Source organism: Mya arenaria, chromosome 15, assembly GCF_026914265.1.
Source record: "Mya arenaria isolate MELC-2E11 chromosome 15, ASM2691426v1".
NCBI classification, from domain to species: domain Eukaryota; kingdom Metazoa; phylum Mollusca; class Bivalvia; order Myida; family Myidae; genus Mya; species Mya arenaria.
This window is the reverse complement of record NC_069136.1, coordinates 12571941-12591385: the sequence shown is the minus strand read 5'-3', so window position 1 is coordinate 12591385 and position 19445 is coordinate 12571941. Positions and strand designations below refer to the sequence as shown.

At 36.1% G+C, this 19445-nt stretch overlaps 1 protein-coding gene across 1 annotated transcript in view; it reads right to left on the bottom strand.

Moving 5' to 3' along the window:
- LOC128219112 (zonadhesin-like) overlaps positions 1-16531 on the bottom strand; it is a 63859-nt gene extending 47328 nt beyond the window's left edge. Inside the window, exons 1-11 of the mRNA XM_052926934.1 lie at positions 16499-16531; positions 12367-12425; positions 11734-11957; positions 8473-8571; positions 7904-8017; positions 6460-6573; positions 5094-5207; positions 3646-3759; positions 2851-2949; positions 2281-2394; positions 833-946 (exon numbers count right to left, since the gene is read on the bottom strand). Coding sequence (XP_052782894.1) covers positions 833-946; positions 2281-2394; positions 2851-2949; positions 3646-3759; positions 5094-5207; positions 6460-6573; positions 7904-8017; positions 8473-8571; positions 11734-11957; positions 12367-12425; positions 16499-16531 — 1198 coding nt within the window. The remainder of the gene's footprint in view (positions 1-832; positions 947-2280; positions 2395-2850; positions 2950-3645; positions 3760-5093; positions 5208-6459; positions 6574-7903; positions 8018-8472; positions 8572-11733; positions 11958-12366; positions 12426-16498) is intronic.
- Between the last annotated feature and the right edge of the window lie 2914 nt (positions 16532-19445).

The window sequence follows — 19445 nt, the reverse complement described above, 5'->3', positions numbered from 1 at the left end:
ATTGTCCGGTTCCAGTGTTGCATTCCGAGTTAGGATCCTGAGCCGCGCAGTTAGGACCTTATGAAAATAAACACGTCATTTTAATGGTTATACAGTATACAAAGTACATGCGTACCAAATTGGATATGTTCTGGAAAAAAAACATTATTTCTATTTCAACATCAATTATTGCTGAGTATAAATTCCGATTTGTAGGTCATCTTGAATTACATTCGAGATCATTATCAAACATTCACATGCTACGAATTTAAATGCATCAGATATAGTATATTGATTTCAACCAATGAGAAGAACAAATGTTTTTTGTTTATATTCGGTTGATTCGCTAATTCTATTGTCCACAATTTCCCTATCACATAGTCTTTGTGGTATTGGAAAAATAGCTAAGTTTCAAACACAAAATACTCGAGTACGGTTGCAGTTGAGATGAAGCGTCATTTTTTAATATTACGTGATCCGTGCTTCTTTGAATGTCATATTCAATTTGAACATTGTAAACAAACCCGGATGACGTATCATACAGATATAAATCCAACTATACAAGTTCCTGTAAGTTGGATTTGCAACCTCTCTATTTTGTTTTTTAACTCTTGATCCCAGTTCGAATAGAGGCCTGAGCGCATGGGTAGCTAGTCGTTGTAGATCAAGCAGGACCTGTAGGGTTCTTAAGGGCAAATATGTTTACCAAACATAATTAGATCATCCCTTGCAAAACAAAGTGTCAAAACTATGATTTTTATTATGCTGTAACAACATGTATCACAAACAATGTTATGAAAATATATTTAATTAATCTACCCTTTATTTTTTGTCTTTGCATACTCTCACTTACAGCATTTCGGAAAGGTTCCCTCGAAGTAGCAGGCACATGCACTCTGGCCTACATCACCGCAGCCGTCGGCAGCAGCGCAACAGTACGCTTCATCATCACTGCTACAATCCGCACCTGGAAATATTTGACGCTTCGTTCAGTTTATATTCCTTTATTTTATTTTGATGATCAATTCACCCTTTATAAAACACTGTCGAGTCCTTGGCTAGGGTGTTAATCTCACCTGCTTTCCCATCTAAAAGGCTTAAGATCGTTCGCCTAGTTAAACCAAACACATGCGATCCAATTTGGGGGATGGATTACGTTGTTTCACGATTTAAAGATTTCGGGGGGAACAATTAAATATTGGCACCGACGTTGTGACGGTAAAACAATATCAAGTATTTATCTGTCATATACTTGCTTAGATATATACACTTGCATTTATGCCCGTTTTAAACATTGTCAAAAACAGTCAGTCAATTAAATTATACTGATATACAAATGTAAATCATTCGTAAACGAAAACAAGGCAAAGGAGTAGACATGTTTTTTAAAACAATATCTATTCTTATTAATCAATTAACATACAGCAATTTGGATAGGTGAGGCTGCCCCCATGTTTACATTCGCATTGTCCGGTTCCAGTGTTGCATTCCGAGTTAGGATCCTGAGCCGCGCAGTTAGGACCTTATGAAAATAAACACGTCATTTTAATGGTTATACAGTATACAAAGTACATGCGTACCAAATTGGATATGTTCTGGAAAAACAACAACATTATTTCTATTTCAAAATCAATTATTGGTGAGTATAAATTCCGATTGGTAGGTCATCTTGAATTACATTCGAGATCATTATCAAACATTCACACGCTACGAATTTAAATGCATCAGATATAGTATATTGATTTCAACCAATGAGAGAAATAAATGTTTTTTGTTTATATTCGGTTGATTCGCTAATTCTATTGTCCACAATTTCCCTATCACATAGTCTTTGTGGTATTGGAAAAATAGCTAAGTTTCAAACACAAAATACTCGAGTACAGTTGCAGTTGAGATGAAGCGTCATTTTTTAATATTACGTGATCCGTGCTTCTTTGAATGTCATATTCAATTTGAACATTGTAAACAAACCCGGATGACGTATCATACAGATATAACTCCAACTATACAAGTTCCTGTAAGTTGGATTTGCAACCTCTCTATTTTGTTTTTTTAACTCTTGATCCCAGTTCGAATAGAGGCCTGAGCGCATGGGTAGCTAGTCGTTGTAGATCAAGCAGGACCTGTAGGGTTCTTAAGGGCAAATATGTTTACCAAACATAATTAGATCATCCCTTGCAAAACAAAGTGTCAACACTATGATTTTTATTATGCTGTAACAACATGTATCACAAACAATGTTATGAAAATATATTTAATTAGTCTACCCTTTATTTTTTGTCTTTGCATACTCTCACTTACAGCATTTCGGAAAGGTTCCCTCGAAGTAGCAGGCACATGCACTCTGGCCTACATCACCGCAGCCGTCGGCAGCATCGCAACAGTACGCTTCATCATCACTGCTACAATCCGCACCTGGAAATATTTGACGCTTCGTTCAGTTTATATTCCTTTATTTTATTTTGATGATCAATTCACCCTTTATAAAACACTGTCGAGTCCTTGGCTAGGGTGTTAATCTCACCTGCTTTCCCATCTAAAAGGCTTAAGATCGTTCGCCTAGTTAAACCTAACACATGCGATCCTATTTGGGGGATGGATTACGTTGTTTCACGATTTAAAGATTTCGGAGGGAACAATTAAATAATGGCACCGACGTTGTGACGGTAAAACAATATCAAGTATTTATCTGTCATATACTTGCTTAGATATATACACTTGCATTTATGCCCGTTTTAAACATTGTCAAAAACAGTCAGTCAATTTAATTATACTGATATACAAATGTAAATCATTCGTAAACGAAAACAAGGCAAAGGAGTAGACATGTTTTTTAAAACAATATCTATTCTTTTAATTCAATTAACATACAGCAATTTGGATAGGTGAGGCTGCCCCCATGTTTACATTCGCATTGTCCGGTTCCAGTGTTGCATTCCGAGTTAGGATCCTGAGCCGCGCAGTTAGGACCTTATGAAAATAAACACGTCATTTTAATGGTTATACAGTATACAAAGTACATGCGTACCAAATTGGATATGTTCTGGAAAAAAAAACATTATTTCTATTTCAACATCAATTATTGCTGAGTATAAATTCCGATTTGTAGGTCATCTTGAATTACGTTCGAGATCATTATCAAACATTCACACGCTACGAATTTAAATGCATCAGATATAGTATATTGATTTCAACCATGTGGTATTGGAAAAATAGCTAAGTTTCAAACACAAAATACTCGAGTACAGTTGCAGTTGAGATGAAGCGTCATTTTTTAATATTACGTGATCCGTGCTTCTTTGAATGTCATATTCAATTTGAACATTGTAAACAAACCCGGATGACGTATCATACAGATATAACTCCAACTATACAAGTTCCTGTAAGTTGGATTTGCAACCTCTCTATTTTGTTTTTTTAACTCTTGATCCCAGTTCGAATAGAGGCCTGAGCGCATGGGTAGCTAGTCGTTGTAGATCAAGCAGGACCTGTAGGGTTCTTAAGGGCAAATATGTTTACCAAACATAATTAGATCATCCCTTGCAAAACAAAGTGTCAACACTATGATTTTTATTATGCTGTAAAAACATGTATCACAAACAATGTTATGAAAATATATTTAATTAGTCTACCCTTTATTTTTTGTCTTTGCATACTCTCACTTACAGCATTTCGGAAAGGTTCCCTCGAAGTAGCAGGCACATGCACTCTGGCCTACATCACCGCAGCCGTCGGCAGCATCGCAACAGTACGCTTCATCATCACTGCTACAATCCGCACCTGGAAATATTTGACGCTTCGTTCAGTTTATATTCCTTTATTTTATTTTGATGATCAATTCACCCTTTATAAAACACTGTCGAGTCCTTGGCTAGGGTGTTAATCTCACCTGCTTTCCCATCTAAAGGGCTTAAGATCGTTCGCCTAGTTAAACCTAACACATGCGATCCAATTTGGGGGATGGATTACGTTGTTTCACGATTTAAAGATTTCGGGGGGAACACTTAAATATTTGCACCGACGTTGTGACGGTAAAACAATATCAAGTATTTATCTGTCATATACTTGCTTAGATATATACACTTGCATTTATGCCCGTTTTAAACATTGTCAAAAACAGTCAGTCAATTAAATTATACTGATATACAAATGTAAATCATTCGTAAACGAAAACAAGGCAAAGGAGTAGACATGTTTTTTAAAACAATATCTATTCTTATTAATCAATTAACATACAGCAATTTGGATAGGTGAGGCCGCCCCCATGTTTACATTCGCATTGTCCGGTTCCAGTGTTGCATTCCGAGTTAGGATCCTGAGCCGCGCAGTTAGGACCTTATGAAAATAAACACGTCATTTTAATGGTTATACAGTATACAAAGTACATGCGTACCAAATTGGATATGTTCTGGAAAAACAACAACATTATTTCTATTTCAAAATCAATTATTGCTGAGTATAAATTCCGATTTGTAGGTCATCTTGAATTACATTCGAGATCATTATCAAACATTCACACGCTACGAATTTAAATGCATCAGATATAGTATATTGATTTCAACCAATGAGAGAAATAAATGTTTTTTGTTTATATTCGGTTGATTCGCTAATTCTATTGTCCACAATTTCCCTATCACATAGTCTTTGTGGTATTGGAAAAATAGCTAAGTTTCAAACACAAAATACTCGAGTACAGTTGCAGTTGAGATGAAGCGTCATTTTTTAATATTACGTGATCCGTGCTTCTTTGAATGTCATATTCAATTTGAACATTGTAAACAAACCCGGATGACGTATCATACAGATATAACTCCAACTATACAAGTTCCTGTAAGTTGGATTTGCAACCTCTCTATTTTGTTTTTTTAACTCTTGATCCCAGTTCGAATAGAGGCCTGAGCGCATGGGTAGCTAGTCGTTGTAGATCAAGCAGGACCTGTAGGGTTCTTAAGGGCAAATATGTTTACCAAACATAATTAGATCATCCCTTGCAAAACAAAGTGTCAACACTATGATTTTTATTATGCTGTAACAACATGTATCACAAACAATGTTATGAAAATATATTTAATTAGTCTACCCTTTATTTTTTGTCTTTGCATACTCTCACTTACAGCATTTCGGAAAGGTTCCCTCGAAGTAGCAGGCACATGCACTCTGGCCTACATAACCGCAGCCGTCGGCAGCATCGCAACAGTACGCTTCATCATCACTGCTACAATCCGCACCTGGAAATATTTGACGCTTCGTTCAGTTTATATTCCTTTATTTTATTTTGATGATCAATTCACCCTTTATAAAACACTGTCGAGTCCTTGGCTAGGGTGTTAATCTCACCTGCTTTCCCATCTAAAAGGCTTAAGATCGTTCGCCTAGTTAAACCTAACACATGCGATCCAATTTGGGGGATGGATTACGTTGTTTCACGATTTAAAGATTTCGGGGGGAACACTTAAATATTGGCACCGACGTTGTGACGGTAAAACAATATCAAGTATTTATCTGTCATATACTTGCTTAGATATATACACTTGCATTTATGCCCGTTTTAAACATTGTCAAAAACAGTCAGTCAATTAAATTATACTGATATACAAATGTAAATCATTCGTAAACGAAAACAAGGCAAAGGAGTAGACATGTTTTTTAAAACAATATCTATTCTTATTAATCAATTAACATACAGCAATTTGGATAGGTGAGGCCGCCCCCATATTTACATTCGCATTGTCCGGTTCCAGTGTTGCATTCCGAGTTAGGATCCTGAGCCGCGCAGTTAGGACCTTATGAAAATAAACACGTCATTTTAATTGTTATACAGTATACAAAGTACATGCGTACCAAATTGGATATGTTCTGGAAAAACAACAACATTATTTCTATTTCAAAATCAATTATTGCTGAGTATAAATTCCGATTTGTAGGTCATCTTGAATTACATTCGAGATCATTATCAAACATTCACACGCTACGAATTTAAATGCATCAGATATAGTATATTGATTTCAACCATGTGGTATTGGAAAAATAGCTAAGTTTCAAACACAAAATACTCGAGTACAGTTGCAGTTGAGATGAAGCGTCATTTTTTAATATTACGTGATCCGTGCTTCTTTGAATGTCATATTCAATTTGAACATTGTAAACAAACCCGGATGACGTATCATACAGATATAAATCCAACTATACAAGTTCCTGTAAGTTGGATTTGCAACCTCTCTATTTTGTTTTTTAACTCTTGATCCCAGTTCGAATAGAGGCCTGAGCGCATGGGTAGCTAGTCGTTGTAGATCAAGCAGGACATGTAGGGTTCTTAAGGGCAAATATGTTTACCAAACATAATTAGATCATCCCTTGCAAAACAAAGTGTCAACACTATGATTTTTATTATGCTGTAACAACATGTATCACAAACAATGTTATGAAAATATATTTAATTAATCTACCCTTTATTTTTTGTCTTTGCATACTCTCACTTACAGCATTTCGGAAAGGTTCCCTCGAAGTAGCAGGCACATGCACTCTGGCCTACATCACCGCAGCCGTCGGCAGCAGCGCAACAGTACGCTTCATCATCACTGCTACAATCCGCACCTGGAAATATTTGACGCTTCGTTCAGTTTATATTCCTTTATTTTATTTTGATGATCAATTCACCCTTTATAAAACACTGTCGAGTCCTTGGCTAGGGTGTTAATCTCACCTGCTTTCCCATCTAAAAGGCTTAAGATCGTTCGCCTAGTTAAACCTAACACATGCGATCCTATTTGGGGGATGGATTACGTTGTTTCACGATTTAAAGATTTCGGAGGGAACACTTAAATAATGGCACCGACGTTGTGACGGTAAAACAATATCAAGTATTTATCTGTCATATACTTGCTTAGATATATACACTTGCATTTATGCCCGTTTTAAACATTGTCAAAAACAGTCAGTCAATTTAATTATACTGATATACAAATGTAAATCATTCGTAAACGAAAACAAGGCAAAGGAGTAGACATGTTTTTTAAAAAAATATCTATTCTTTTTAATCAATTAACATACAGCAATTTGGATAGGTGAGGCTGCCCCCATGTTTACATTCGCATTGTCCGGTTCCAGTGTTGCATTCCGAGTTAGGATCCTGAGACGCGCAGTTAGGACCTTATGAAAATAAACACGTCATTTTAATGGTTATACAGTATACAAAGTACATGCGTACCAAATTGGATATGTTCTGGAAAAAAAACATTATTTCTATTTCAACATCAATTATTGCTGAGTATAAATTCCGATTGGTAGGTAATCTTGAATTACATTCGAGATCATTATCAAACATTCACACGCTACGAATTTAAATGCATCAGGTATAGTATATTGATTTCAACCAATGAGAAGAACAAATGTTTTTTGTTTATATTCGGTTGATTCGCTGATTATTTTGTCCACAATTTCCCTATCACATAGTCTTTGTGGTATTGGAAAAATAGCTAAGTTTCAAACACAAAATACTCGAGTACAGTTGCAGTTGAGATGAAGCGTCATTTTTTTATAATACGTGATCCGTGCTTCTTTGAATGTCATATTCAATTTGAACATTGTAAACAAACCCGGATGACGTATCATACAGATATAAATCCAACTATACAAGTTCCTGTAAGTTGGATTTGCAACCTCTCTATTTTGTTATTTAACTCTTGATCCCAGTTCGAATAGAGACCTGAGCGCATGGGTAGCTAGTCGTTGTAGATCAAGCAGGACCTGTAGGGTTCTTAAGGGCAGATATGTTTACCAAACATAATTAGATCATCCCTTGCAAAACAAAGTGTCAACACTATGTTTTATATTATGCTGTTACAACATGTATCACAAATGATGTTATGAAAATACATTTAATTAATCTACCCTTTATTTTTTGTCTTTGCATACTCTCACTTACAGCATTTCGGAAAGGTTCCCTCGAAGTCGCAGGCACATGCACTCTGGCCTACATCACCGCAGCCGTCGGCAACAGCGCAACAGTTCGCTTCATCATCACTGCTACAATCCGCACCTGGAAATATTTGACGCTTCGTTCAGTTTATATTCCTTTATTTTATTTTGATGATCAATTCACCCTTTATAAAACACTGTCGAGTCCCTGGCTAGGGTGTTAACCTCACCTGCTTTCCCATCTAAAAGGCTTAAGATCGTTCGCCTAGTTAAATCTAACACATGAGATCCTATTTGGAAGATGGATTGCGTTGTTTCACGATTTAAAGATTTCGGAGGGAACACTTAAATAATGGCACCGACGTTGTGACGGTAAAACAATATCAAGTATTTATCTGTCATATACTTGCTTAGATATATACACTTGCATTTATGCCCGTTTTAAAAATTGTCAAAACAGTCAGTCAATTTTATTATACTGATATACAAATGTAAATCATTCGTAAACGAAAACAAGGCAAAGGAGTAGACATATTTTTTAAAACAATATCTATTACTATTAATCAATTAACATACAGCAATTTGGATAGGTGAGGCCGCCCCCATGTTTACATTCGCATTGTCCGGTTCCAGTGTTGCATTCCGAGTTAAGATCCTGAGCCGCGCAGTTAGGACCTTATGAAAATAAACACATCATTTTAATGGTTAATTTTACAGCATACAACGTTTATGCGTACCAAATTGGATATGTTCTGGAAAAACAACAACATTATTTCTATTTCAACATCAATTATTGCTGAGTATAAATTCCGATTGGTAGGTAATCTTGAATTGCATTCGAGATCATTATCAAACATTCACACGCTACGAATTTAAATGCATCAGGTTTAGTATATTGATTTCAACCAATGAGAACAACAAATGTTTTTTGTTTATATTCGGTTGATTCGCTAATTATTTTGTCCACAATTTCCCTATCACATAGTCTTTGTTCTATTGGAAAAATAGCTAAGTTTCAAACACAAAATACTCGAGTACAGTTGCAGTTTAGACGAAGCATCGTTTTTAAATATATCTTTAAGCATGTACTCATAGGTTCACTGATACTTGCGTAAAACACGTGATCCGTGCTTCTTTGAATGTCATATTCAATTTGAACATTGTAAACAGACCCGGATGACGTATCATACAGATATAAATCCAACTATACAAGTTCCTGTAAGTTGGATTTGCAACCTCTCTATTTTGTTATATAACTCTTGATCCCAGTTCGAATAGAGACCTGAGCGCATGGGTAGCTAGTCGTTTTAGATCAAGCGGGACCTGCGGCTTCTTCAGTGCGGACCGGTTTACCAAACATATTTAGATAATTCCATGCAGAACACAGTGTCAACAAGAATGGTGTTTTTTAATGGTGTATTGTTTTACACTTGATGTTATGTAGATATATCCGATTTAATTACACTACAACACAGAAATACATTTCTATCTTTTTTTATCGGCCAACATTCTTTTACAGATGTTTTCATTGTATTGTTGTATTTAAGATTTCAAAAATCGTTTCGAGCAGATGTTTGCGGATAAAACCCATGATATAAATGAGGAGGCTGAAAATTTTAATACCAACCATGATTTCAATGATTTTAGTACTGTTTTCGGAGACGTAGATCAACCAATAACATACGATGAAGTTTGTAAAGCTATATTATTGCTTAAGAAGAATAAATCACCCGGAGAAGATAAATTGTTAAATGAGTATTTTATATAAGCATGTGACATACTGGGCGGATATATTACAGAAATTTTCAATATTATTTTAACATCCTGGAATTTTCCAGTCGCCTGGACTAAGGGTATAATCGTACCATTATATAAGAAAGGTGATAAAGCTATAATGGAGGTATTGCAAAACATAAAGTGTACGTGTATTTCTACGCGTTGCTACACGAACAAGTTGAAGCTGCAGTTGAGATAAATCATATCATGTACTTGCATAAATCACATGATCACGGATACTCGCATAAAACACGTGATCAAGGAAACTCGCATAAATCACGTGATCACGGATACTCGCATAAGTCACATGATAACTAATACTCGCATAAATCACGTGATCACGGATACTCGCATAAATCACGTGATCACTGATACTCGCATAAATCACGTGATAACAGATACTCGCATAAATCACGTGATCACTGATACTCGCATAAGTCACATGATAACTAATACTCGCATAAATCACGTGATCACGGATACTCGCATAAATCACGTGATCACTGATACTCGCATAAATCACGTGATCACGGATACTCGCATAAATCACGTGATCACTGATACTCGCATAAATCACGTGATAACAGATACTCGCATAAATCACGTGATCACTGATATTTCCAACAATCACGCGATCCGTAATTCTTGCTTCCTTTTTAGATTTGTACAATGTATACCTACCTGAATGATGCTCGCAATATAATCAATCCAAACGTGTGAGTTTTCGTACATGTTGTGTTTCCTGATCTCGGTATTGAGAGATTTAACACATGATCCATTATCAAATCAAAGTTCGATTACCGGCCTGAATGCATGTGAAATTGTTCGCTGGTCACCGAGCTGTAGGGTTCAGTAGGGTTCTTCAAGGAACCCCGAGTTATACTACACCATTAGATTACCGCTGGTGTGTCCATAACAATGAGCATCATAATTTTGTTATAAGTTATTTCACAATCGTTGCATACTAGATGAATTTTCATTCATTACCCCCACTTACAGCAATTAGGAAACGTTCCAAGGAACGTGCATGCACAATCACCCTGGTCAACACCACTACAGCCATCGGACTCCAAGCAACAAAATGCATCATCATCACTGCTACAATCCGAACCTGGATAGCGGTTATTTGTATAAAAGTAGTTGGCTAAAACAGGCATACGTCTATGTCTTCATCGATACAGAAACGCTGGATGAGTCAGTAAGCTCATATTTCTTTGTTTTGGGAACGATTGGTAAAATAGATTTAAGAATAACGCTTTGTAAATCACGCTCGAACCCTTGTCCTAGGTACACAAAGTACTAGCCCCAATTTTTGAAACTTATTAAGCTAAACAGACTTGAGTACATTATTTCAATTAGCGAAAATACATACTTAAATCAAATTTTGATTAATAAGAAATGGGTTATTTCGATTATTAAAAAAATATTTCCTAACTTAAGAATTAAAACTTTAAAAGAAGTTAATATTACGCAAATTATGAAAAAAATAAAAAAATAGTGAGCTTAGCTTAATCCAGTTATAAGGAACTTATAAAGTTTCGTAAAATTTGGGGGCCTAATCAAGAGAGTGGTAAGAACCCTCTGTTACAGAATAAGTAGGCAACTTTATCTTACATGGTTCACAGTCTCCTGATGTAGCATTGCAAAAGTAAGTAGAATTACAGTCAACGCCTGGTTGTGTGCAGTTGTCTGAAATAAGCAATCGACGTTATACTGTTAAGTAAATGCATAACACTATTTGAATACAGAGCACGCTATAAGCGAGTATGATTCGCTTGTTTTATATATAAATGGAGCAATCGGAAGTCATTTTATCTCCCTTTTTTAGTGTTTGTTGTTTATCTCTCTACATTTGGTAATGTTTGGTAATCTTCAAGAAATAACCAATGTTACTCATGACATTATAAAGATATGTTGTGTCGCAATGCAATATGGCCCGTAATTTTGGCCCTTGATAAGTCGGAAGAAAAATTCCTAATCTAAGATGCGATTTGCTCTATTAAGAAACGCTAGTACATGAATGGCAAACCGTTAATGCTCTCAGATAATATGAGTCATTACCAGAAATCCCGCTACCACTGCTGCTGCTGCTGTGGCTGCCGCTGCTACTGCCGCCGCTGTTGCTGCCACCGTTGCTGTTGCTATCGCTGTTGCTGTCGCCGCTGCTGCTACTGCCGCCGTTGCTGTAGCGACCGTTGCTGCTGCTATCGCTGCTGCTGCTATCGTTGTTGTCTCTACCAGTACTCAAGCTCTCCACATCTGAGCTACTACTGTCTCCTCTGTCTCTGTCGAAAAATAAATATGGATTGAGCGTCACTTTTTATTATATAGAACCGACCATCTAAAACAGAAAACCTACGAAAAGGTAATGTGTTTACGTGCCCAAACAAGCAGCATATAAGAGGTGGTTATTGTAAACTCTTACAACAGAAATATACAGTCGAAACTCGCTATGCCGTACTCTGTTATCTCGATGATCTGGTTATATCGAACGTTTTTCAGTTGTTTTTTTCGGTTTAATGATACACTATAAATACTTCGGTAGTATCGAATGTTCGTTATTTCGATGTATTTTTAGAGGTTTTAGAGTTTTGACTGTACATGAAAATCATGCAAACAATCAAAGTATATATTATTGACAAATATCAATATGCTAACTGGAAAATGTATCGTATTTCATGTTTAACTGCTTACGGTCTACGATTGCGGATTGGATCGCAGCATCCCATGGCAATAAAACCGGCAAAACACACCTGTAACGACACATACAACAAAACTTATTAGTAATGCTCATAGACCGCAGTCTGGTTTCAATTAAAATTATTTTTCCACTGATACTTTATTGCAGTATGCACGAAATAAATTATTCCGTCCTTGATATAATAAGCAAATAAGATGAAGCAGAACGGGGCTATTGTTGAGAACATCGTTTAAGTTAACAACGTGAATGACGACATCGTTGTTAACTTTTAAACGTGAACTTTTTTGTGTTGTTTCCACAAATTTTGATATAAGTAATTACAGTTTAAACCTTGGCTCAAATCCTGTTAGATAAACAGCAGGGCAGATTTAAGAACGATGTAGCATATCGGATTACTGGTTATAAAAAACTGACCTAAGAATGAAGTCACTGATGTATGACCATAAGATTAACTTAAGTTGAAAATTGAATACCACCCCAGATCACCATTCGGAACTCCTCGGCCATTTTTATCGAAAACTACCTCGGATGTATATGGACGGTTTACAATTTCAGAAATCGGTTCACTTTAACTACGCTGCAAGTAGAACGCGTAGTAATTTCAATTTATCAGTTAAACTTAATGACTTAACTCTTGGGAATCTTAATTAAGTCGATACTTTATTGGCCATCAATTTAAACATATATCTACATATAAAGGCTTAAACACTACACATAATTAATAATATAATTCAAACCGTTACGAACAACTTCTACTGATGTACCGGCATACACCCGAGGTTGATTTCCATAAAAACGACCGAGGAGCTCCGAATGCACAGATCACAAGTGTGTCCATTACAATCCCAGAGCAATAACGATTTTAATGATAACGATGATGGCGTTAACAACATTGTTAACTTGAACAAAGTTCTGAACAATCGGCCCTATGATAATTGAACATGCTGTTGATCCTATTTTTTATCGTGCAACATACAATCATAATAACAGGCGCGTAGGAAACAAATTGATAATGGGGCCAATAATATCGCTTAACGCCCTTTAATTATACTTTTGAAAATATTAATCTTTTTTTAAGTTTTTATGTACAGTAACATATTTCTAATCTAAAAACAAACTTGGAGCAAGTTCCAAATACGACTTTGTCTGTGTTATGCACCAGTCAATTGTAACCATGCACCCCCCCCCCCCCGCCAACAGGACCGGGGATAGCGGGGACGAACTGCTTGTAAAATCCCCGCCAAATGCCCCCGCACCCAAGAGACCCTAGGTTAGGCCCATTCCCCGCTGTTTTGGGCTTGAAGACAAAACCACCGCATTCACCCGGCAATGCGGGGCCACCTGGAAGATAATTACACGGTCCATATCCCCGGCTATCCCCGGTATACCCCATACCTGGGGGCGGCGTGGTTACAATTGACGTGTGCATTAGAATTAGCAATTTTACTTTGGGATGATTTTATTTTTTTCTTTTTGAGATCTCGAGCACCCCTTTTATTTGCCCCGTAAATAAGGACCATGGGGTCGGGATTATTTTATGTATATTAAAGTTGACAGGTTTTACCAGTTTTTTTTTGTCACGCTATTTTTGCAACGCGAAAGTAGTTCCGAGACAACACACGCTACTCGCATGATACGGAATCAGAAAACGACAGTATGGTGATATGGATTTTTCAATATGGCTTGCTGTATTTTCACAGTTGGATATAGAAAGGAAATTGATGGGTATGTAATAATGACCTCTTATTTCGCCTGAAAGTCACTTAAATTCATGGCATATAAATATATAGAGAGGATAATTGCTATATTTCATGAGACAGAGTGGTATAGCCACGAGTGAATTATTTATTTTTGGTGTTCATCCTGTGAAATCTCTATCGAGTTTACACTGAAATCAATATTTTATTGTTTAATTATTATTGCCTAAGAAGGATAAAAAGACTTAAGTGTAGTTTTTCAGAGAAACGCATCAAATTAAAAGCGAACGTAATTTCGGAAATGACGTGATTGCAATTGTGTCCCAGTCCAGTGCGCGCTGACGTTTTATTTTAAAGTGAGAGCGAACTAAAATTTCAAAACAATGAAATATATCACCGGAAAAGCATATATATAATAAACTCATTTCGTTGATGCTGCTAGGATGCACTATCGTCACATTTGTTAACCTTTTATTTTAGGATGTGAGTATATTGTGTTTATGTATCACTACAAACTTTAAAATCGTCATTTATATTATGAAGAATCGAATTGTAGTATGCACGTAATTAATGGAGTTGGGACGTTAAAAATGTAGAAGAAAAATGTATTTTAAAATATATCCGTTAATTATCTTTACAAACATGCTGTGAATTGTATCATAAGATCTCGCAAGTCGAAATTGTTTTTGAATGTCGGTTCGTGACTCTTTACTCTTTCAATATGGCAAAATCAAAACAACTTTTTTCGACTCTCAGAACCTAACGACACCATTGCCAGCAACAGAAAATGCTAACTTAAAGGTTTAATAAACGCATTTTCCTTGCAAACCCTGTCTTTTAGAGAGCGGATTGGATCATTTTTTATTCACTTATTCTTTCATCGAATGTGAGCGCACTTGTCAACTATAGTCATGAATACCTAGGCTCGAGTATTCAACGTGTCCACATAGTTCCTCGCCATTTTAAACATGTTATATTAACAAGTTTATAACATTATATCAGTACATTCGCACTTGAGTTTCTAAATGATGAAATTTGCCGTCAGTTCGCATGAGCCGGGCGACCGTTGGAAAGTTTTGCAAGAAAGAAACGCTCTGATTTGACGCTGGTGAAACACCGCGTGAAGAGATCTTAGTATGATCTACTTTCATAGACTGTCATGTATTTTTGCGAGCTAGATCAATCGTCTAAAACTTGGCAATTCAAGAAAAATAGCACATACTGACAATGCAAAATGTTAGGAAACGTTAACAGAAAACTAAATTATACAATTGTGACGCTTTAATTACCGTTCCCTGGCAATTATTCATAAAATCACCGTGACCATATATTGCTATGCTAAATAACCTGGGTCATGCATATGCAAAGACACGAATTAAAATATATCGATAAACTTTCTAGAAAATTAGATAATCATTACAAACATAATCATTATCGAAAAGTTGTTAATGTAAATATAAGGTTTGATTTATCTTTGCGTGTGCATGCAGAAGGAACGCGTGGTAGCGATTTTGCAAGCGCGCGTTTTCATACTTCATGAACGCACGAAAAATAAGAATCAATCCTTAAAAACACAACAATATGTAAGAAATAATGCAATGAAGTTAAATGAAATGATGAAAATGAATTGAAATACTTTTCTGTACATGTTTTAGCTTTAAACATTATGATATGAAATAAATAAGGCTCGTGTTCAAGAGAACAAATTATTTAGTGACTTAATTAAACTTCCGGTGGAATTACTAGAGACTGTCGGACACGCACCTTCGAAACACAATAATGACAAGAAACAGATCCGCACAAAGGTTTACTGTAAATGTAAGAGGCAATCATATATTTATTTAAACAAAAATCGATTTCAGGGCGTTTTTGTCGATACCAAACCAGTTTCAGTTTTTGTTTCAATGGTTTCAGCAGTTTCGAAACCGGTTTTGATAGTTTTGCTTGACGTAACAAATGCATTTTTTGTGTACAGTGTCAACAACACGGCGGAGCATATAAACTGATCAGTCAAAACCCAATTATTAATATTACTTTTTTCATTTAACTCATTTGCCCATTGTAAGGCATTGTTAACAAAAGGATCACTTTCAGCCATGTTGTTTTCAAAGTAAACTAGTTTTCGGATGGAACGAACCGATGAAACCGCGTCCGGTAGGGGTTTCAATAGTTTCAAAAACCTATTTCGGTTTTCGTTTTAAAGCTTTAAAACAGGTTTTGGTTTTATTTGAAACTGTTACAACAAATACACAATTTTTGAAACCGAAACCAGTTTATTACCAACAAAAACGCCCTTAAAATGTTTTAAGCAACTTACGATGAACACAGAAAACTTCATCTTTAATCCACTTCTGTTAGTCTCCAGAAGACTGGTGTTCAACTGAAAACAAGTGTCTTTTTATAACGAAAATAAAAAAAACTTGCTTACTTTGTGAAACGTGGCAACTTTTTCCAACTTCATTGTTGAACATCCAATTGAAAACATTACATCTGTTCATATAAAATTATTCAGCACCATTTTTATAATAAGTATATTTTTCGATGCTAGCGCTAGATAAGATGTGTTTGAATAATATATTCAACATAAACACGGACACAGAAAAACAACTTCTGTTACTTTCGGAAATGAGTTTTATTTCGATTCCTATCATGAGGATTTTTCTAAGGTGCGTTTGTCGGTTAATGTCTAACACAGTATTCTAGGCCATTTACAAAAGTGTTTTTGAATATTCTTTTCGAAAATGACTGACCCATCCAATATTCCCCGCCCCGCTCGTTAATAAGGGGAAAGGCATACCAGGTACAAACGAAGCCCGAACGCGGTACGCAAAATCTCAGTATGAACTGGCAAATAACAGTATGGGAACGACTGCCAATGTACATAATATACATATAATATTGTCCAAATATTTTTCCAATCTGTAATAAGCTTTAAGATTGTGGTTCGTTGCAAAAGATTAATGAATACTATTTTTTTAAGCTCGATTGTGACGAAAGCCGATAGCACTCGCGACCGTTTTTTGGGTAGAATCAGTACGGAAGTCCATTTTGAGACGCCTTGGAAAGTTCACCTGTTGGATATTGAACCTACATCGTCTTATGTTAGAGGCGGACACCTAAACCACTACGCCAAATACTCAAGCAATTATGGTTACCTTATTAACTTAACTTGCATCCCAAAAGGACCAAAACACTTTATTATGTTAAAAAATGTCAAAAAGGTCTTCGCTTAATATGTTTATGAAGCGATTTCCGGAAAACAAGCAATCCAGAATTTATTTCCGGTTGCGGTGGCTTTATTTCAATGCGATTTATCCATGTTTATTTCCTGGGACGGGGTTCCTTCGCATGCTGCGGTCTCTTTAATGTGCTTATATGTCATAGCAAAACACAGGGCATTGACGGGGTCGACAGATAGTAAAAGTCTCAAGAACGTAAACAGCCTGGTTATACGTACAACGTTTTATATTATAATTTAATTCTAATAAAACTATCGAGTTCTATGTGTCCCTATCTTAAATCAACCATACGTTACCAGTAGGAAAATATTAACATTGTTTCGTTTTGTTTTCTTTATACTACAATAATTGGCAGTATCAATCAATCTGACAAAATAGTCAGTGGACTAAAAATATACTATACATATATAATTTATATACTGGCACATATGGTTCCATCACGCTTAAATGTATTTCGATATATATATTTATTTCTGAAATCTGAGATGAAATCATGTATATATTATACGAATAACATTAACAGAGAAGAACTTTTATCACACGTGTTCAAAGAACTAGAAAAAAAACAGAATGCTCATTTTATGAAACTATAACCCCAATACATCTTTAAACATTTTCGAAACAGACAACGTTATATTTTTCTTAATGTCTGTTAACATGTACTTTCATCATGTTGTTACAAGATAAAGAAGTATTGTTTACTTCTTTTATATAAAATGTATTCACGATGTTCTCATCTTTTTGGCACACACACGGTATTACTAAAGAACCAAGTATAAATATTGTTTTTATTAAACTTGAAATAAGTTATAAATAAATAAAACATAAAATAGACACATGAGTTAAACAGAAGTTTAGATCAGCAGAAGGTCTTTACTGCTGAACCACTGAGGCTGCGACATGCTTCATAACGTTAAGGGGTATATTGGACTCACACCTTGGTCGGTCGGTCGAAGGTCCCGTTGCAACTTTTAAAACTACTGAATGGAAACTTCATACAATGACAGCACACAATAACAAGAAGTGCAGTGTACAGGAACCATAACTCTAATTTAGCTATTTACATAGTTATTGACCCTTGTATTTTTTTCTTGAGCATAACTTGAAAACTACAACATCAAATGTATGCTAATTTTATACAATGGTAGAGCCCAACAAGAGAAGACTCACTGTACAAGAACCATAAGAATATTTAAGCAAATAACATTTATTGCCTGTGCTGTGTGTTTGTTGTCAAACATTTGTCCTGCCAAGAAGCTGAAACTTACTGGATGAAACGTATCACAACTTTATACAATGGTAAAACACAAAGAGAGAAAGTGCAGTGAACAAGAATCATAACTCTATGTTAGCCAATTACAGAGTTACTGTCCTTTGTTTCTTTTTCTTGTCCGGAGGATAACTTGAAAACTACTAGATGGAAGAAAAATTAAGTTTGGTCATAGAACATTATCCTTCTCAGGTCAAACACAGCAATGGCTCAACAGTGGGGATAAGTAAATAATCCTCTCAAGTATAAAACAACTATGGTTCAGCCATGGGGAAAAAGTATCCCTCCCAGTACCAACACAACCACGATTCATCTATGGGGTTAAATACGTATCTCTCCCTGGACCAAAACAACCGCGGTTCAAAAATGGGGATCAAATAATGACCCTTCCAAGACCAAACCAACTATGGTTCAGCCCTGGGGGGAAAGAAGTATCCCTCCCAGGACCAACACAATCACGATACAGCCATGGGGTTAAATACGAATCCCTCCGTGGACCAAAACAACAGGACCATGGGGCTAAAAATATAACCCAACCAGGACAAAAACAAGCGCGGTTCAACTAAAGGGAAAAAACGTATCCCTCCTAGGTCCAACACAACCCCGGTACCGCCATTGGGATGAATACGTATCCCTCCCAGGACCAAAACAACCACGGTTTAAACATGGGGAAATAAAGTATCTCCCTCATGACCAAAACAACCACGGTTCAACCATGGGTATATTTAGTAAGATTAGCAAGGACCAAAACAACCGCGGTTCAGCCATAAAGAAAAATACGTATCCTTCCCAGGACCACAACAAACACGAGTCAGCCATCGGGATAAAGAAGTTTCTCTCCTAGGTGAAAAAAATCTTTGGTTCAG